General features: G+C 43.9%; 1 protein-coding gene across 1 annotated transcript in view; it reads left to right on the plus strand.

Moving 5' to 3' along the window:
- The first annotated feature begins 4,052 nt into the window (after positions 1 to 4,052).
- Positions 4,053 to 16,882, plus strand: part of LOC119895795 (myotonin-protein kinase) — a 66,747-nt gene continuing 53,917 nt past the window's right edge. Inside the window, exons 1-6 of the mRNA XM_038709113.1 lie at positions 4,053 to 4,691; positions 12,885 to 12,968; positions 13,157 to 13,252; positions 13,389 to 13,537; positions 13,754 to 13,847; positions 14,031 to 14,228. Of these exons, the coding sequence (XP_038565041.1) occupies positions 12,900 to 12,968; positions 13,157 to 13,252; positions 13,389 to 13,537; positions 13,754 to 13,847; positions 14,031 to 14,228 (606 nt within the window). The 5' untranslated portion in view covers positions 4,053 to 4,691; positions 12,885 to 12,899. The remainder of the gene's footprint in view (positions 4,692 to 12,884; positions 12,969 to 13,156; positions 13,253 to 13,388; positions 13,538 to 13,753; positions 13,848 to 14,030; positions 14,229 to 16,882) is intronic.

The raw sequence follows: 16,882 nt of genomic DNA on the forward strand, positions 1-16,882 counted from the left end.
GAGACAGCTGGGCTGAGGACCATGGACCGGACACGAGGAGCTGGAGTCGGTCTGAACACCGACTGAGCAGCTGGGCTGAGGACCATGGACCGGACACGAGGAGCTGGAGTCGGCCTGACCACCGACTGGACAGCTGGGCTGGGGACCATGGACCGGACACGAGGAGCTGGAGTCGGCCTGACCACCGACTGGACAGCTGGGCTGGGGACCATGGACCGGACACGAGGAGCTGGAGTCGGCCTGACCACCGACTGGACAGCTGGGCTGGGGACCATGGACCGGACACGAGGAGCTGGAGTCGGCCTGACCACCGACTGGACAGCTGGGCTGGGAACCATGGACCGGACACGAGGAGCAGGGGTCGGCCGGACCACCGGCGGGGCTGAAGCCGGTCCAACCGCCAACAGAACACGAGGAACAGGCTGGGCCACCAACGGAGCTGGTGTTGGTCGGACCACCGACGGGAGAACAGGAGTCGGCTGGGCCACCGGCGAAGCAGGTGCCGGTCGGACCACCGACGGGGCACGGGGAGCGGGAACCGGTCTGGCCACCGACGGAGACCTTGGAACTGGTGTCAGTCGGACCTTCGATGAGGGACCAGTAACAGGTGTCGGTAGGACGACCGAGTGAGACCTGGGAGCAGGAGTAGGCCAGGGATCAGGCAGGCGGCTAGCAGCGCTAGCAGGCCGGGGATCAGGCAGGTCTGATGTGGAGCTAGCAGCGCTAGCGGGCCGGGAATCAGGCAGGCGGCTAGCCGTTTTAGCAAGCCAGGGTACAGGTTTGTTGCCGACGGGTCGCTGATGGTGACCTCGTCGCCTCCGATGACCACCACGGGAACCCGAAAAGATGGCTAGGCGACTCCCTTCAAAAGACGACTCCAGGGAAAGCCTAGCCTCCAGGCTATCAGGCCATAGCCTAGCTGCCCGTGCTGCCTCTGACTCCCTGGCCTTCATGGTCAGGTAGGCCAGGAGAGTCATAGTCCCTGAGTCCTTGGTAGGTAGGGCAGGCAGGCGGACGGACAGGCTAGGCGGAGGACTAGCGGCGCTAGCCGAGCAGGATACAGGCAGGACAGGCAGAGGGCTAGCGGCGCCAGCCGAACAGATAACAGGCAGGACAGGCGGAGGGCTAGCGGCGCCAGCCGAACAGATAACAGGCAGGACAGGCGGAGGGCTAGCGGCGCCAGCCGAAGAGACAACAGGCAGGACAGGCGGAGGACTAGCGGCGCCAGCCGAACAGGTAACAGGCAGGACAGGCAGAGGGCTAGCGGCGCCAGCCGAACAGATAACAGGCAGAACAGGCGGAGGGCTAGCGGCGCTAGCCGAGCAGGATACAGGCAGGACAGGCGGAGGGCTAGCAGCGCCAGCCGAACAGGTAACAGGCAGGACAGGCAGAGGGCTAGCAGGCCGGGGAGATGACGGCCAGAGGCTAGCGGTCCGGGTGTTAGCCATTTCCAGGCTAACAGACTGAGGAACTGATGAGGACTTGGCTGGGGGATTGGCTGAGGTGTGGAGGAAGTCACAAACCCACCCAGGGAGAGAGTCTGCTGCTCCTGGCTGAGCAGCCAGGCTCTTCCAGGCAAGGGACACGATAGCTGCCTTATGGCTAACATGACTAGCCCCATACCACATATTCCTCAGCACCATAAGCTCCCGGCACAGATCAAGCAGTTCATCGGACATGGTGTCCGCTGGGTCCCTTTGTGGTCCGGTCATTCTGTCACGATCGTGGTGTGGAGGCAGGTTGGAGGACCCAAACGCAGGACACAGAGTGGAGCAGGTATAGTTCAACAAGGGGTTTTAATAAACAAACAAAAGCGAGCACACTTACAGGTGAGTGGCTGAATAACAGAAATCCAAAATCCAAAAGTACAGGGAGACGAGACGAGACGAGACGAGACGAGACGAGACGAGACAAGCAAGGCTGGTTACAGGCAGAGAGTACACACACGACAGACTGGGGGGTAACATGAACAATGACCGGACAAGGACAAGACAGAAACACCAGGTATATATACACAGGGACTAACGAGCAGGGCGGGAGCAACACAGGTGACAGACATGAGACTAACGAGGCAGAGAGAGAGAGAGCAGAGGAAAACAGAGAGACTAGACATGACAAGCAGACTATATAACAGATACTGGACACTAGACAGGACAGAACCCAAAACTCAACATACCAAGGCAGATACCAAACTCAAAAGTAAACACAAAGGATGGCCAACCGGCAGAGCGTGACAGTTTACCTGTTTGTTGAATGAAAGTCATTGTACTGCATCCAGAGTACTGCTTCTGCTACTACTACTACTACTACTACTACTAGTACTATTAGTAATGCAGTAGTTACTACAACAGCTGCTAATACTCCTACCATTATTAATACTTCTTGTACTACTTCCACCACCACTACTGCACTAACTACTACTACCACTACTACTACTACTACCACCTGGTACTACTACTACCACTACTACTACTACTGATACTATTATTACTATTAGTAATGCAGTAGTTACTACAAAAGCTAATACTCCTACGACTAATAATATTTCTTGTACTACTACCACCACTACAACTGCACTTACTAGTACTACTACTACTACTACTACTACCACCTGGTACTACAACTACCACTACTACTATTAGTAATGCAGTAGTTACTACCACAGCTGAGAATACTCCTACCATTATTAATACTTCTTGTACTACTACCACCACCACTACTGCATTAACTACTACTACGACCATCACACTGGTTCTACTACTACTATTAGTACTGTTAGTAATGCAGTAGTGCAGTAGTTACTACAACAGCTTCTAATACTCCTACCACTAATAATACTTCTTGTACTACTACCACCACCACTACTGCACTCACTAGTACTAGTACTACTAGTACTACTACCACCTGGTACAACTACTATTACTAATACTATAAGTACTATTAGTAATGCAGTAGTTACTACCACAGCTGCTAATACTCCTACCATTATTAATACTTCTTGTACTACTTCCACCACCACTACAGCACTACCTACTACTATTACCACTACTATTAGTACTATTAGTAATGCAGTAGTTACTACAACTGCTAATACTCCTATGACTACTAATACGTCTTGTACTACTACCACCACTACAACTGCACTTACTACTACTACTACTACTACTACTACTACCACCTGGTACTACAACTACCACTACTACTATTAGTAATGCAGTAGTTACTACCACAGCTGCTAATACTCCTACCATTATTAATACTTCTTGTACTACTACCACCACCACTACTACTGCATTAACAACTACTACTACTAACACCACCTGGTACTACTACTACTACTACTACTATTAGTACTGTTAGTAATGCAGTAGTGCAGTAGTTACTACAACAGCTTCTAATACTCCTACCACTAATAATACTTATTGTACTACTACCACCACCACTACTGCACTCACTAGTACTAGTACTACTACTACTACCACCACCTGGTACTACTACTACTACTACTACTATTAGTACTATTAGTAATGCAGTAGTTACTACCACAGCTGCTAATACTCCTACCATTATTAATACTTCTTGTGCTACTTCCACCTCCACTACAGCACAAACTACTACTACTACCACTACTATTAGTACTATTAGTACTGCAGAAGTTACTACCACATTCCGTCCCATCCGTTTCCATTATAAACTCAGAAACGGCTTGAAATCTTTGTAAAACTAAAACAGGGACTGTGAAAAAACTATAGAAGATATCAAAAAGTTGAATACAACATTAATAGCTTAAAGATTTTTGAACAATTGACAGTTGAACTGATGAATGTAGCTGAAAGTTTGCAGAAGTAGTAATTTGAAGATGTTTAAGGAGGAGTTGAAGATTTCTCCACTGACTTACATGTTAAAAAAATTACATGAAAAGCTTAATAGTTTAAAAAGTGTAAAAGGTATAAAAGTTATGTAATAGCATAAATGTCCTTAAAAAGCTGAACATTTTAATAGTTGAATGGTTTTTGTAGCACAGAGTATGCAGAAGTAGTTAGCACTCAAAAAACGTACGGAAGAAGAATTCAAAATAATATAGATTTGAATAACAATAGTGTGCTGCTTCACAGCATTCACACTAATAATAAAGGTTAGCAATAGTTGTCTAGTTGTTCTTGTAATTGTCAAGTGTCCCATCGCCCTTTCACGGTCACTCTGTCCCTCTGCTTCACTGTCACACGCCTCCTCCTCTGCCTGGCAGTGACCATGGCTATCCTCTCCTTCTGGCTATACTAACTAAATTGGCCCCAAGGTGTGTCGGACCACCAGGCAAATGCCAGATTACCAGTCCAGCCCTTGACAACACAAAGAGAGCCTGCAGGCTATGCAGAGGTGGTAGTACACTATGTGCTCACCAAGCAAGGTTTCGGTGCAGACAGGGCAGCAGATCTGGAAAAGTCTGTTTGCTCTGTTGAGAAGCATCAGTTTATTGGCCAGACAGCATGTGCCAAATGTACTTATGAGAGTGCAGTTTGAAGTGATTTATACCATAATTTTTAATACAAATAAAACTTTTGGTAGACACAATCTCTGTCTTCTCTCCTGCAATCACAGCTGAGACCCTGGTGAGGCAGGTGAAGAGGACTCGTATCAAAAGAGAGGACTTTCACATCCTGAAGGTCATCGGCCGAGGCACGTTTAGTGAGGTGAGCAGGAATAGTACTTTTGAAAGTATTTGAAATCAGCATGTTCTGACTCAGCATTGATTTAGAGTATTTATTTAGCTGCTTATACAATTTTACTTTCTCTTTTTATAAGCAATGGCATGGTGTTTTAATTAATAAATTGTCACCGGACCTGACTGCACTGGTGCTGCAAAGCAACATTATGTAGTATTTTTATCTTAAAATTTAGCTGAATTTGTTGAATATCCAAGATATTCTTGAAATATTAATCAAAGTATGAATATTCAAAATATTAATTATAATTAATAAATCTGAGGCACCACCCTGGAATGGACCAATAACCCAGTATGAGCAAAATAATCAGTCTAAATGGTTTTATGCACCTATAGGTGGCAAACAGAGAAGGGTGAATCTGTACACTGACCGTGGTAACCAACTCTTGCTACAACATTATACACAAAGAATCACAGCCAACGACTTGCCAACAATCTCTCTCCTGAACTACAAAAATGGTGACGCACTAGCGGCTAGCTGCAGGGGTCATATGGCGTGTGCATGTGGGGTTAATAAGCAGGAGGAGGAGAGAAAGGCACAAAGAAAAGCTATATATACAATATACCACAATCTATCCTTCAGCCACCAGCAGTGAACATTCATTCTGCAGTGGTTGCTGGCTTTGGATTAGATAGAACAGGGGTCAGCAACCTTTGGCACATGTGCCAGTGTGACCTTCTCTATTTTGTTCTGTCTGCTATCCCCAAACACTTCGCTGGAGTCAAGATGGATTGAGCACTCAGAATAGTTTATTCAGCAACAATGGGACACAAACACAACCACAGTTGCTCAGTATGAATGAGAAGTTGGTCAGAGGTCCACTCTTGCTTGAACCATAGCATGGCATTCCCAACTACTGTGGGTCACCCATAATGCGATCGTATAGTGGTACAGTTATATATAAAAAATATATAAATGTGAATATAAAAAAACATAAAAAAAAAAAAAGGTTACAAAAACATACGAAATTAAAACATATTCTAGGCTTTGTAATAGTAAGCTATCAACAATAAATGCAATAATATTTAATGACAATATTCAAAATAACTCGCCATAGACATATTACATGGATTACATTTTAACCCACTAAGGCTCCGTTTTATAAATATAGAACCAGGATATGCTGTGCAATGGAGTATAGCAGGCCTGTCGGCAGCCTACACAAATTTACTCCTGCCAGTTTAACTCGTCAACTACATACACTGCAATAAAATGCTTAACAGTTTTATATATAAACATACCTGCAACAATGGGACACAAACACAACCACAGTTGCTCAGCATGAATGAAATGTTGGTCAGAGGTCCGCTCTCGTTCGACGAGAAAGCACGGTTCCAGATTAATAGACTAGTCTGTCACGTACACCACAGAGCTCGTTAGCAGCTAGCCAAAATGCTATTTGTTACTACACATTCAACAAACAATAGCTTGTAGAGCACTATAACTACGAATTTTGCCAGTATGTCTTTGAAAATCAATATCAATGGTTAATGCTGACAGTTTTTACACCTCATAGGAAACGTAAACTACATTTATTGCTTAATATGTGTCCGAGCAGACAAAATCCCAACTTACCCATAGCATGGCATTCCCAACTACTGTGGGTCACCCATAATGCACTGCATTTAGCTCAAAACAACCTTTTGCTGGGAATTTCTGTTAACAAAATGATACCGCTGAGTAGATAGACCATGGTTAATAGTCCCAATTTTAACAGGAATTTAACCATAAACATATGTTAATTATTTACACTGTTACATACACCCCCTTAAATTCTGTTAAACTCCAGGCAACATCTAAGCATTACCAGAACAATTAAGGTCAATATGAAATTCTCCCATAAGGAGTGTAAAAGGAAAGGGTGGTACCATGCCCCATACTTATTACAGACCAAAGAAGATGCCATTTACATCTCCTGAACATCTAACACCACATAGCTCTCATTACATACTTCAAATCCAACCGAATAACAAAGTCCTCACTTGACCGAGACCCATACAAAACTTAAAAGTCTGATAGGCTAGACTTCAAACATTCTACTGAAAGTGAAAACAGAACTCGAGACAGGCAAGCTATTCTCAACCTTTTGTGTTGACATCTCATAAATCAACCTATTGGGGGGGTCTGACATGTCTCCCCAATCTTGTAGTGACTGCCCCAGTACGACCTGCATGTAACCTATGAGGCTGCGTGCTAACTGCGGAACATTGGTCAATGCCATCTGTAGAAGTTAAGCGAGCTACATCAACAGAGTCTGGATCAGGTAATTGAGCTGCACTGAGAGGGTCTGGATCAGGTAGGTCAGCTGCACTCACTGAGTCTGGATCAGGTGATGGGATCTGACATCGCCTCAGCCTCCTCCATTGTAGCGAAGCCATGTGCAGGACAGTCAAGAGTTCCAGCAAGGACATCGTCGGGGACGGAATCACTTCTTGCATCAGGGGATAAGTCACCATTCACAACAGGATCCAGAACTTCAGGATTATGCATGAGCCAGTCCATAGTCTGGGCATTGCGATCCACATTGCCCACCACCACTGAATCCTGCCCACTTCCACCAGCCACATCAACAGGGTATGAGCCCACAAGGGAGACTGGTGTTTCGACCACATCCAGGTAAAGAAAGTCAGCTGGGAGTAGAAGGTTCCTGTGCACAACTCTCTCTCTGCCAGTTTGAGCATCTTTTATCCTGTACACATTAATCCCGGACCTCACTGAAACAATGTCATAAGGGGATGAATCCCATTTATCAGCAAGCTTCCTCTTGCCCCTTTCACCACAATTGGCCAGCAAGACTCGATCACCCACAGCCAATGGGGAGCCCCTGACCTTGCGGTTATAGAGCCTGGCGTGACGTACTTGCTCTCCAAGACTGTGCTGTCGAGCAATCTGTGTGGCCTCACACAAGTCCTGCTTCAAGTGAATAACAAACTCATTACGGCTGACCACTTTTTCATCCTGGAGCACATGCTGGAACATGATGTTGATAGGAAGGCGCGGAACCTGCCCAAACATCAAGAAAAATTGGGTGATGCCAGTGGTCTCGTGTACTGTGCAGTTGTAGCAGAAGATCAATGTCTGCAAAACCTGTGGCCACTTGGCTTTTGTTGTCGGGGGAAGGGTTCTCAACATATTTCCAAGAGTCCTATTGAAGCATTCTGTGACACCATTACCCATTGGGTGATGGGTGGGGTGGTACGTGAGTGTGTGGTTTGTGCACCCCCGCCATCTCCAAAAGGTTTCTCATGAGACTGCTTTCAAAGTTGGCACCCTGATCCGAATGGATTCTTTTGGGGAAGCCATATACACAGAAAAAATCATCCCATAACCGACGAGCAACATGTTTTGCAGATTGGTTCCTACAGGGGAAGGCGTGTGCCATTTTTGAGGGTCCGTTACTACCAAGACATCGACTGTTTTCTTGTTGCTCAGTTCGGCAGACCAAAAGTCAATACACACTAATTCCATCGGTGCAGATGTCTGAATGTTTTCAAGGGGTGCACGAGCCTCAGATTCAGGCGTGTTGCCAACAACACATCTCTCACACTGGCGTACATGGTTCACTATCTCTCTTTCCATTCCAGTCCATAAAAAACGTTCCCTGGTGAGGGAGAGAGTACGTGGACAACCCTGATGGCCAGCAGCATCATGAATGCAGAGCAGGATCTGATGTTTAAGGCCATCCAGTACAATAAACTGGAAGAGCTTCTTATTCACCCGGTGGTTTTCCTCACTCTGTACAGGATCCCATTTTTTAGCTTTAGCTTTTTCCAGTGTCTGAGGAGCTTAGTGATGCAGGCAGGTTCAGATGCTGCTTCATGTCTGGTAGATTTCCTATGACGTTGCACATAAAATAAAACTCTACTTATCGTTGTATCCTGCTCCTGAAGGCAGACAATAGAAGGGTCCTCACCAAGCAGCTGTGGCAACGGTGGGTAAGCGCTAGGCAGACTGGCTAATCCACAACCCCCTTGGGCATCCAGCGCAGCTGACACCTCTTCTGGACTAATGGAACCCCCCACGTGCTGAGACACAGCCCCAGCACCAGGATCTGGCGACTCTGGCCCTGACTCCCGTACATCTTGACAATTATTGGTCAGCCTAAAAGCATCCTGCACTGTGCCCCTGACAATGCCATTGACCTCGTTCAGAAGTTGAACATAAGATTCTTTCAGCAATGGATGACTAACACATGATTGGACAAAGGGCTCACTGCTCAAGGCGTCTGCAACAGTGTTCTTAATACCTGGTACATACTCCAGATCAAAGTCATACGCTGCGAGCTTGGCCATCCATCTTTGTTCACAGGCGTCCAGGTGGGGCTTTATCAAGATGTAGGACAGGGGATTGTTATCTGTCCAAGCAGTGAAGTGCCATGTTAAGTCTGTTGTAACAAACCTTGGAGTAATAATGGATTGTGATTTTAAAATGGAGAAGCAGATCAATTCTGTTGTGAAAGTTTCTTTCAACTTAGGCTTCTTACTAAGCTTAAGCCCTTTTTATCCCTCACAGACTTTGAGAGGGTTATACATGCATTTGTCACAGCACGCCTTGACTAGTGCCATTAATGCTGCAATTAACGCCTTGACTTAGAAATAAAGTTTGATTGATTGATTGATTGATTGTCACGGCAAATATCTACATATGCAATTCATTATTAATTATTTAATTAATTACATTCATTTTTTTAATCGCTTGAAAGCCCTAATTATTATTTGTCTATTATTAACAGAAATTCACCACATGAAGCTTGAACAAGTAAGTTACAGTCAGGGCTTTACATTAACTTTTTTGCTCCAAAGTTACTAGCCACAGCATTTTAACTATCCACATTTTTGTTGTTGAGAAATTACATTTTATATGATTATATATTATTACATATGATTGTTTAGTTGACTATGGTGTGCTAAAACTGGCATGCTAAAATTTACTACCATTATCATTAGCTCTGATAAGGTTGTGTGTAAAGCTCCTTTTTCATGAAAACATGATAAGATAGACGAGACAAGATAAACACGTAACTAGAGTACCTTCTTATTGCATATAATAAAAGTGCTGCATTGGTGTAGAAGATTAATTGAAAAGATAAAAACTAAACATGAAAAAAAATTGCTTCAGAAACACTGTTTAAATATTCATTTATGACAGCATTAAAAACTGTATACAGGGTAGGAAAATGATCTGCATTAGAAACAAAGACCAAAGAAGAAGAAATACTTTTTGTCTAAGAAAAAATCCACAATTAAGGCAGGATTCAAATTTTATGTTGGCCTATATCATTTAGTGCGCTTTTGTTTTGCATCTGGATTACCTCAGAACTCTGACTGGATTTACATTTATCATTCTAAAAATGATGCAGAAAAACTAGTCCATGCATTTGTTACTTCTAGGCTGGATTACTGCAATTCCTTATTATCAGGCTGCTCGAAAAAGTCCATTAAGACTCTTCAGCTGATCCAGAATGCTGCAGCACGTGTTCTGACAGGAACCAGGAAAAGAGATCACATTTCTCCTGTTTTAGCTTCTCTGCACTGGCTTCCAGTAAAATCCAGAATAGAATTTAAAATCATTCTTCTTACCTACAAAGCTCTTAATGGTCAGGCACCATCTTATCTTAAAGAGCTCATAGTACCTTACTACCCCACCAGAGCACTGCACTCCCAGAATGCAGGGTTACTTGTGGTTCCTAGAGTCTCCAAAAGTAGACTAGGCGCCAGAGCGTTCAGCTATCAAGCTCCTCTCCTGTGGAACCAGGTTCCAGTTTGGGTTCAGGAGGCAGACACCATCTCCACATTTAAGAGTAGGCTTAAGACTTTCCTCTTTGATAAAGCTTATAGTTAGGGCTGGCTCAGGTAGTCCTGAACCATCCCTTAGTTATGCTGCTATAGGCCTAGACTGCCGGGGGATTTCCCATGATGCACTGAGCTCCTCTCTCCTCTACATTCTCTCCCTCTGTATGCAACCTCATCCCATTATTGCATGTTACTAACACAACTTCTCCCCTTTCTGGTAGTCTTGTGCTTTCTCGTCCCTCTCCTCTCTCCTCCTATCACTTCCTGCAGGTTTTCTGGCTCTGGAGCTGTGGAGTCTGGATCTGTGGCTGCGGGTCACCTGCTGCCCCCGTGTTCCTGCTCGACACCCTCTGCTGCAACGACTATTGTTGCTAGTCTTATTGTTATTATAATCATTAACATTACGATGGTTACCATTAACACTATTATAAATATCTGTACCATTTTTCATTTAGTCTATAGCAACATTACCTTCACTGTGTGTACCTCTGTGTGTATATTGTGTAGGCTGCCTCCCTCCCCTCTCTCTCTCCTTACATCTCTCTCTCCTTACATCTCTCTCTCTCTCTCTCTCTCTCACCCCAACCGGTCGAGGCAGATGGCCGCCCACCCTGAGCCATGGTTCTGCTCGAGGTTTCTGCCTCTTAAAGGAAGTTTTTCCTTGCCTCTGTCGCCTAGTGCTTGCTCTTGGTGGGAACTGTTGGGCTTCTGTAAATAACATCACAGAGTACGGTCTAGACCTGCTCTTTTATGAAAAGCGCTGTGAGATAACTGTTGTTGTGATTTGGCGCTATGTAAATAAAATTGAATTGAATTGAATTGAATCATGAGCTCTGGTCGCTCTGAATAACTGCGTCCACCTGAAACGAGTATACAGGTCTTTATTTTCCAGATTATTCCAATAAAAAAGCATCTACTGCTTTCCTACATGACATGAGTAGCCTACTTGTATTAAAACATAGAATCAACTCTGGAAAGATAGTTGCGATGTGATGATATGATGGGATGTGAGTGCAACCCTCCTGTTTTCTTTTTAAATACCACCATGTCCCTTAATCATGAAGATATCTGTAATTTTGCAGCATTAATGGCACTGTCCTCCTGCCTTTTCTCTTTCTCTTGTTCTCCTGCGCATTTTTCTCCACACTGGTCAGCCACGCACACTCACACTCATGTGCATCTCCACATCTTGTTTCCAGTGTTGTCGGTCAAGACAAAAGGCTTCACGAATGTACCAATGAGCAAACACTATGTGCAGGTATTCTTCATGGTGCCGTTGTTGTGCTGTAGCGTCACATTGCAATTAGTTTGTTATTTCAAGTGCCTTTTGACAAGATTACAATTTTTCAACACGCCAAAGTGGCTAGTGAGAGTGACTGTGTTACGTACCATATCTGAAATCTACCCGCATTTGGCAGGTGTTAATGTCAAGCCCTAGTTACAATAACAAAGTTATAAAACTATCTGCTGCCCAGACACAAGCCTCTTACTCAGGTCGCTTTTGGTAGCAACGATGATAGTGTCAGTCCTCTTTAGGAAGCGCAGCAAGGAGATATTTACCTCCACTGAGGAACTTGTAATGGGAGAGAGCTCTGGGCTCGGGTTCCTTTTATATCTTTGAACACAAAATGGCTAGGTATGAGTAGCTTGTTCTTTGTGTAAAGACTATAGCCAGTCTCAGTTACCTGAAGGCCCGTCATTGTCATGGATGTGAGGCCCAACAACGGAGAATACGCAGCAAGTCTGTTTTTGACAGCACAGAGCGATCCGGGCAGGAAGTCATAAACAGAACAGCATTGAGAAACCGGTCAATTTTCAAAATAAAAGACCCTGTGCAGAATCCTGATTGAATTTAAAATAAACACAATTAAAACAGCCAAAAAGATAAACCAGTTAACTACGTAGCCAACTTAACCATGGTAGAAGCAGAAAACCAAGCACTAATTAACAAAGCAACAAAATCTAAACATGTCAGCAAAATCAGGCAGGCAAAATGCTCTGCTTCAGCAATGGAAACCATTTCTTCTACAAAAATTGTTGTTTTGTGTTCTTGTGTCGTTTTATTTTTTTATTGGTCTAATTATCCTGGATATTACTAGGAACACATGTGCAACTAAATGCAATCCAATACAATTGGCCAGCTATAAATCCCACCTTTTGAAGGTTTTATTCAGTTTTTGTTGACACTGTGTCAGATACATGTTAATTCAACTCAACTCCACATCACTCTATCAAACAGTTTAAGATGACTCAGTGATTAGTCCTGACTTAAGCATGCATTGATCTCATGTCTTCAGTAATTCTTGCATCCATTTTTTGTATGCATGCTTCATGTTATTGTGGTTGTTTTTTCTTGTCACTGTTGCAGGTTGCTGTGGCCAGGATGAGAAGCACACAACAAGTTTATGCTCTGAAAATTATGAATAAGTGGGACTTGCTGAGGCGAGGAGAGGTACACACACAGACACAAAGCTGCAGTCACATTCACAGGACAAAAAAACATAGGAAAAAAGGAAAGAAAAGTCAAATTGTAGCATATGCTCTTTGATTTAAGATGGGTGTCCTTCAGTTATTTGTAGCTCAGTGTGACATTCATCTGGCCATCTGTCTTTCTGTTTTTTATGTTTGTGTCTCATACAGACAGCATGTTACCAGGAGGAGAGGGAGGTTTTGCTGAGGGGTGACAGACGCTGGATTACAGAGTTGCACTATGCCTTTCAGGATGACAACTTTCTGGTAAGTACAAACACGGCCAATAAGATGTGTCAATTAAATGTTTTGTACAAATATGACCTGCTAGGCTACAGCATATTCTGTATTTAACTTAAATCTCACTGACATTTTCCTCACCATCTGCTCTCTCCTACCCCAGTACCTGGTGATGGATTACTATGTAGGGGGGGACCTGCTGACTCTGCTCAGTAAGTTTGGAGATCGCATCCCTGAGGACATGGCTCAGTTCTACCTGGCTGAGATGGTCATGGCCATTGACTCTGTCCACAGACTAGGTTTTATACACAGGTAGATTATTAACTAAATTATAACTAAAGTTGGTGATAATATTGTTTTGATTGGATTGGATTTTAGTTTCAGACTGCAACATATCTCACAACATATGCAATCTCTCCTGGAACTGTAATATGACAAGTATAAAAGCACTGCAAACAAACTATGCCATGGTTTTGATATCTGACCTTTAGAGGTGACAATTGCCCCTCTACCCCATATGTTACACAGAGACATCAAACCTGACAACATCCTGCTGACAGCTGATGGACACATCAGACTAGGGGACTTTGGTTCCTGTCTGAGACTCCTAGAGGATGGGATGGTGAGGGTTGACACTTACATGTTTCAAGAGATACTCTCTAAACCCCAATCCCAACCCTAAACAAATCATGGTTTAAACATATTTTCATGTGAATAACAGTTTCACACAACATAACAAATGCCTGTAGACACTTTTTTTTTGTTTTGAAATACATTCCAATCCAGCCTACTGATTTCCTTGCAGGTTCACTCATCTCTAGCAGTTGGGACCCCTGACTATTTGTCTCCAGAGATTTTAAGGGCAGTAAAGGGAGGTGGAGGTTATGGTCCTGAATGTGACTGGTGGGCTCTGGGTATCTGTGCCTATGAGATGTTGCTGGGGAACACACCCTTCTATGCAGAGTCCATCTCTGAAACTTATGCCAAGATCATCCACTTTCAGGTACACTGACAAATTCTGCAAACAACGGTCATGTCAAAAATTGGCATATCAATTTAAATCTATCTATCTATCTATCTATCGTAAAACTTGACATGATTTGAGCTTTGTGACATGGTGCATTATCCTGCTGGAAGTAGCCATCAGAAGACTGTGGTCATGAAGTGATGGCCATGGTCAGCAACAATACTCAGGTAGTCTGTTGTGTTTAAACAATGCACAATTGATACTAAGGGGCCCAAAGTGTGCCAAGAAAATCCCCACCACCACCAGCCTGAACAGTTGATACAACGCAGGATGGATCCATGCTTTCATGTTGTTTACTCCAAATTCTGACTGTACCATCAGAATGTCGCAGCTGAAATCGAGACCCATGGGACATTATTTCAGCCTGTTACCTGGCAGAAATACCCTTCATACGTGGTATGGATACAACTGGGTTCATGAAAATTGTTATAAAAGATTAATTGGTAACTTGGATTAGAGATTTCTTATTCCTTCACTGCAAAATGTCCAATTTAAATTGTGTTACTGTGCAAAATGCTGACGGACAATAAAATAGTGGACAGCAATTATTAGTTTTGGAATATTAATATCTCAGTGCAAATGTCCTCTGCTTTTGTCTGCAAAGTAACTTCCATTTTTGATAAATGAAAGAAATGAAAAAATAATTGGATTAAATTGGAGTTCAACAACAAGCTCTTGGTGTGAGATAACAGCGCTACTGAATCTCTAGACAAACGGCAACAGAAATCAACGGATCACAAAATGACTCCTGAAAAGTATCAAACTGTGTGTGTGATTTCCTAGTCATGTTTTTACAGTACCAATCCTGATCTGAGTCCTTAAGTACTAAGTGCCCATGCAGAGTTTAAGCACGACCGTGCGAGGTCCCTATTGAATTTGCTCGGATTATTATTAGGGCCCGAGCACGACCGTGCGAGGTCCCTATTGAATTTGCTCAGATTATTAGGGCCCGAGCACGACCGTGCGAGGTCCCTATTGAATTTGCTCGGATTATATATATATATTTTATTAGGGCCCGAGCACGACCGTGTGAGGTCCCTATTGAATTTGCTCGGATTATATATATATATATATATATATATTTTTTTTTAGGGCCCGAGCACGACCGTGTGAGGTCCCTATTGAATTTGCTCGGATTATTTTTAGGGCCCGAGCACGACCGTGCGAGGTCCCTATTGAATCTGCTCGGATTATATTTAGGGCCCGAGCACGACCGTGCGAGGTCCCTATTGAAATTGCTCGGATTATATTTTATTAGGGCCCGAGCACGACCGTGTGAGGTCCCTATTGAATTTGCTCGGATTATATATTTTTTTTTTTCTGCAAAGTAGGCTCAACTGACATGGCCTAAACATTCTCGAAAACTCACCAAAATTTGCAAACGTGTCAGAACCGGTGAAAAATTTCGTATTCTACAAGTTTCGCACATGGGCGTTGCAAAATGACTCGCTAGCGCCACCTAGAAAATTGGAAAAAATTAGCCCCTCGTTCACGTTCAACCTACATGTACGAAATTTTCTGGGGACATGTATCATATCAAGACGCACAAAAAAGCCTCAAGAACCCATAGCCTAAAGTCAACAGGAAGTCGGCCATTTTGAATTTTACGGCCATTTTTGGATGATTTACACACTTCGTACTTTAACGAACTCCTCCTAGGGATTTAGTCGGATCGACGTCAAATTTCTGCTGTGCCTTCTAAAGGCATTGACGATGAAAAGTTGTGCTATTTGCGCGTTTTCGTCAATGGGCGTGTCCGTGGCGTCGATGATTCGCTATGAAACAGGAAGTTGTTGTAACTTCAGTGTACATGCTCACATCTGGACCAAACTGTACATCTAGGATGATAGTCCCGCCCTGAACACATGTACATGCCGACATTCACCCACAGTCATAGCGCCACCTGCTGGCAATAGAAAGTGACCTTTAACGAAGCAGCCCCCGCCGCATGTTTCACCTACGTGCACGAATTTTCTGTGGTACGTGTATCTTGTCCAGACGCACAAAAAAGTCTCTTGGAGCCATAGCCTAAACCCAACAGGAAGTCAGCTATTTTGAATTTTATGTCAAATTTTGGATGATTTACACACTTCGTACTTTAACGAACTCCTCCTAGGGATTTAGTCCGACCAACCTCAAATTTCTGCTGTGCCTTCTAAAGGCATTGAAGATGAAAAGTTGTGCTATTTGCAAGTTTTCGTCAATGGGCCTGTCCGTGGCGTGGCGTCAAAGATCAGCTCTTCGCCATGACACGGAAGTTGTCGTAGCTTCAGTGTACATGCTCACATCTGGACCAAACTGTACATGTAGGATGAGAGTCCCGCCCTGAACACATGTACATGCTGATATTCACCCACAGTCATAGCGCCACCTGCTGGCAACAGGAAGTGACTTTTAACGAAGCAGCCCCCGCCGCACGTTTCACCTACGTGCACGAATTTTCTGTGGTACGTGTATCTTGTCCAGACGCACAAAAAAGTCTCTTGGAGCCATAGCCTAAACCCAACAGGAAGTCGGCCATTTTGAATTTTACGTCAAATTTTGGATGATTTACACACTTCGTACTTTAACGAACTCCTCCTAGGGATTAAGTCCGACCGACCTCAAATTTCTGCTGTGCCTTCTAAAGG

This window comes from Micropterus salmoides, unplaced genomic scaffold (genome assembly GCF_014851395.1).
Source record: "Micropterus salmoides isolate LMB-PRFRI ecotype aquatic unplaced genomic scaffold, ASM1485139v1 Ms_hic_scaffold_9, whole genome shotgun sequence".
Taxonomy (NCBI): Eukaryota; Metazoa; Chordata; class Actinopteri; order Centrarchiformes; family Centrarchidae; genus Micropterus; species Micropterus salmoides.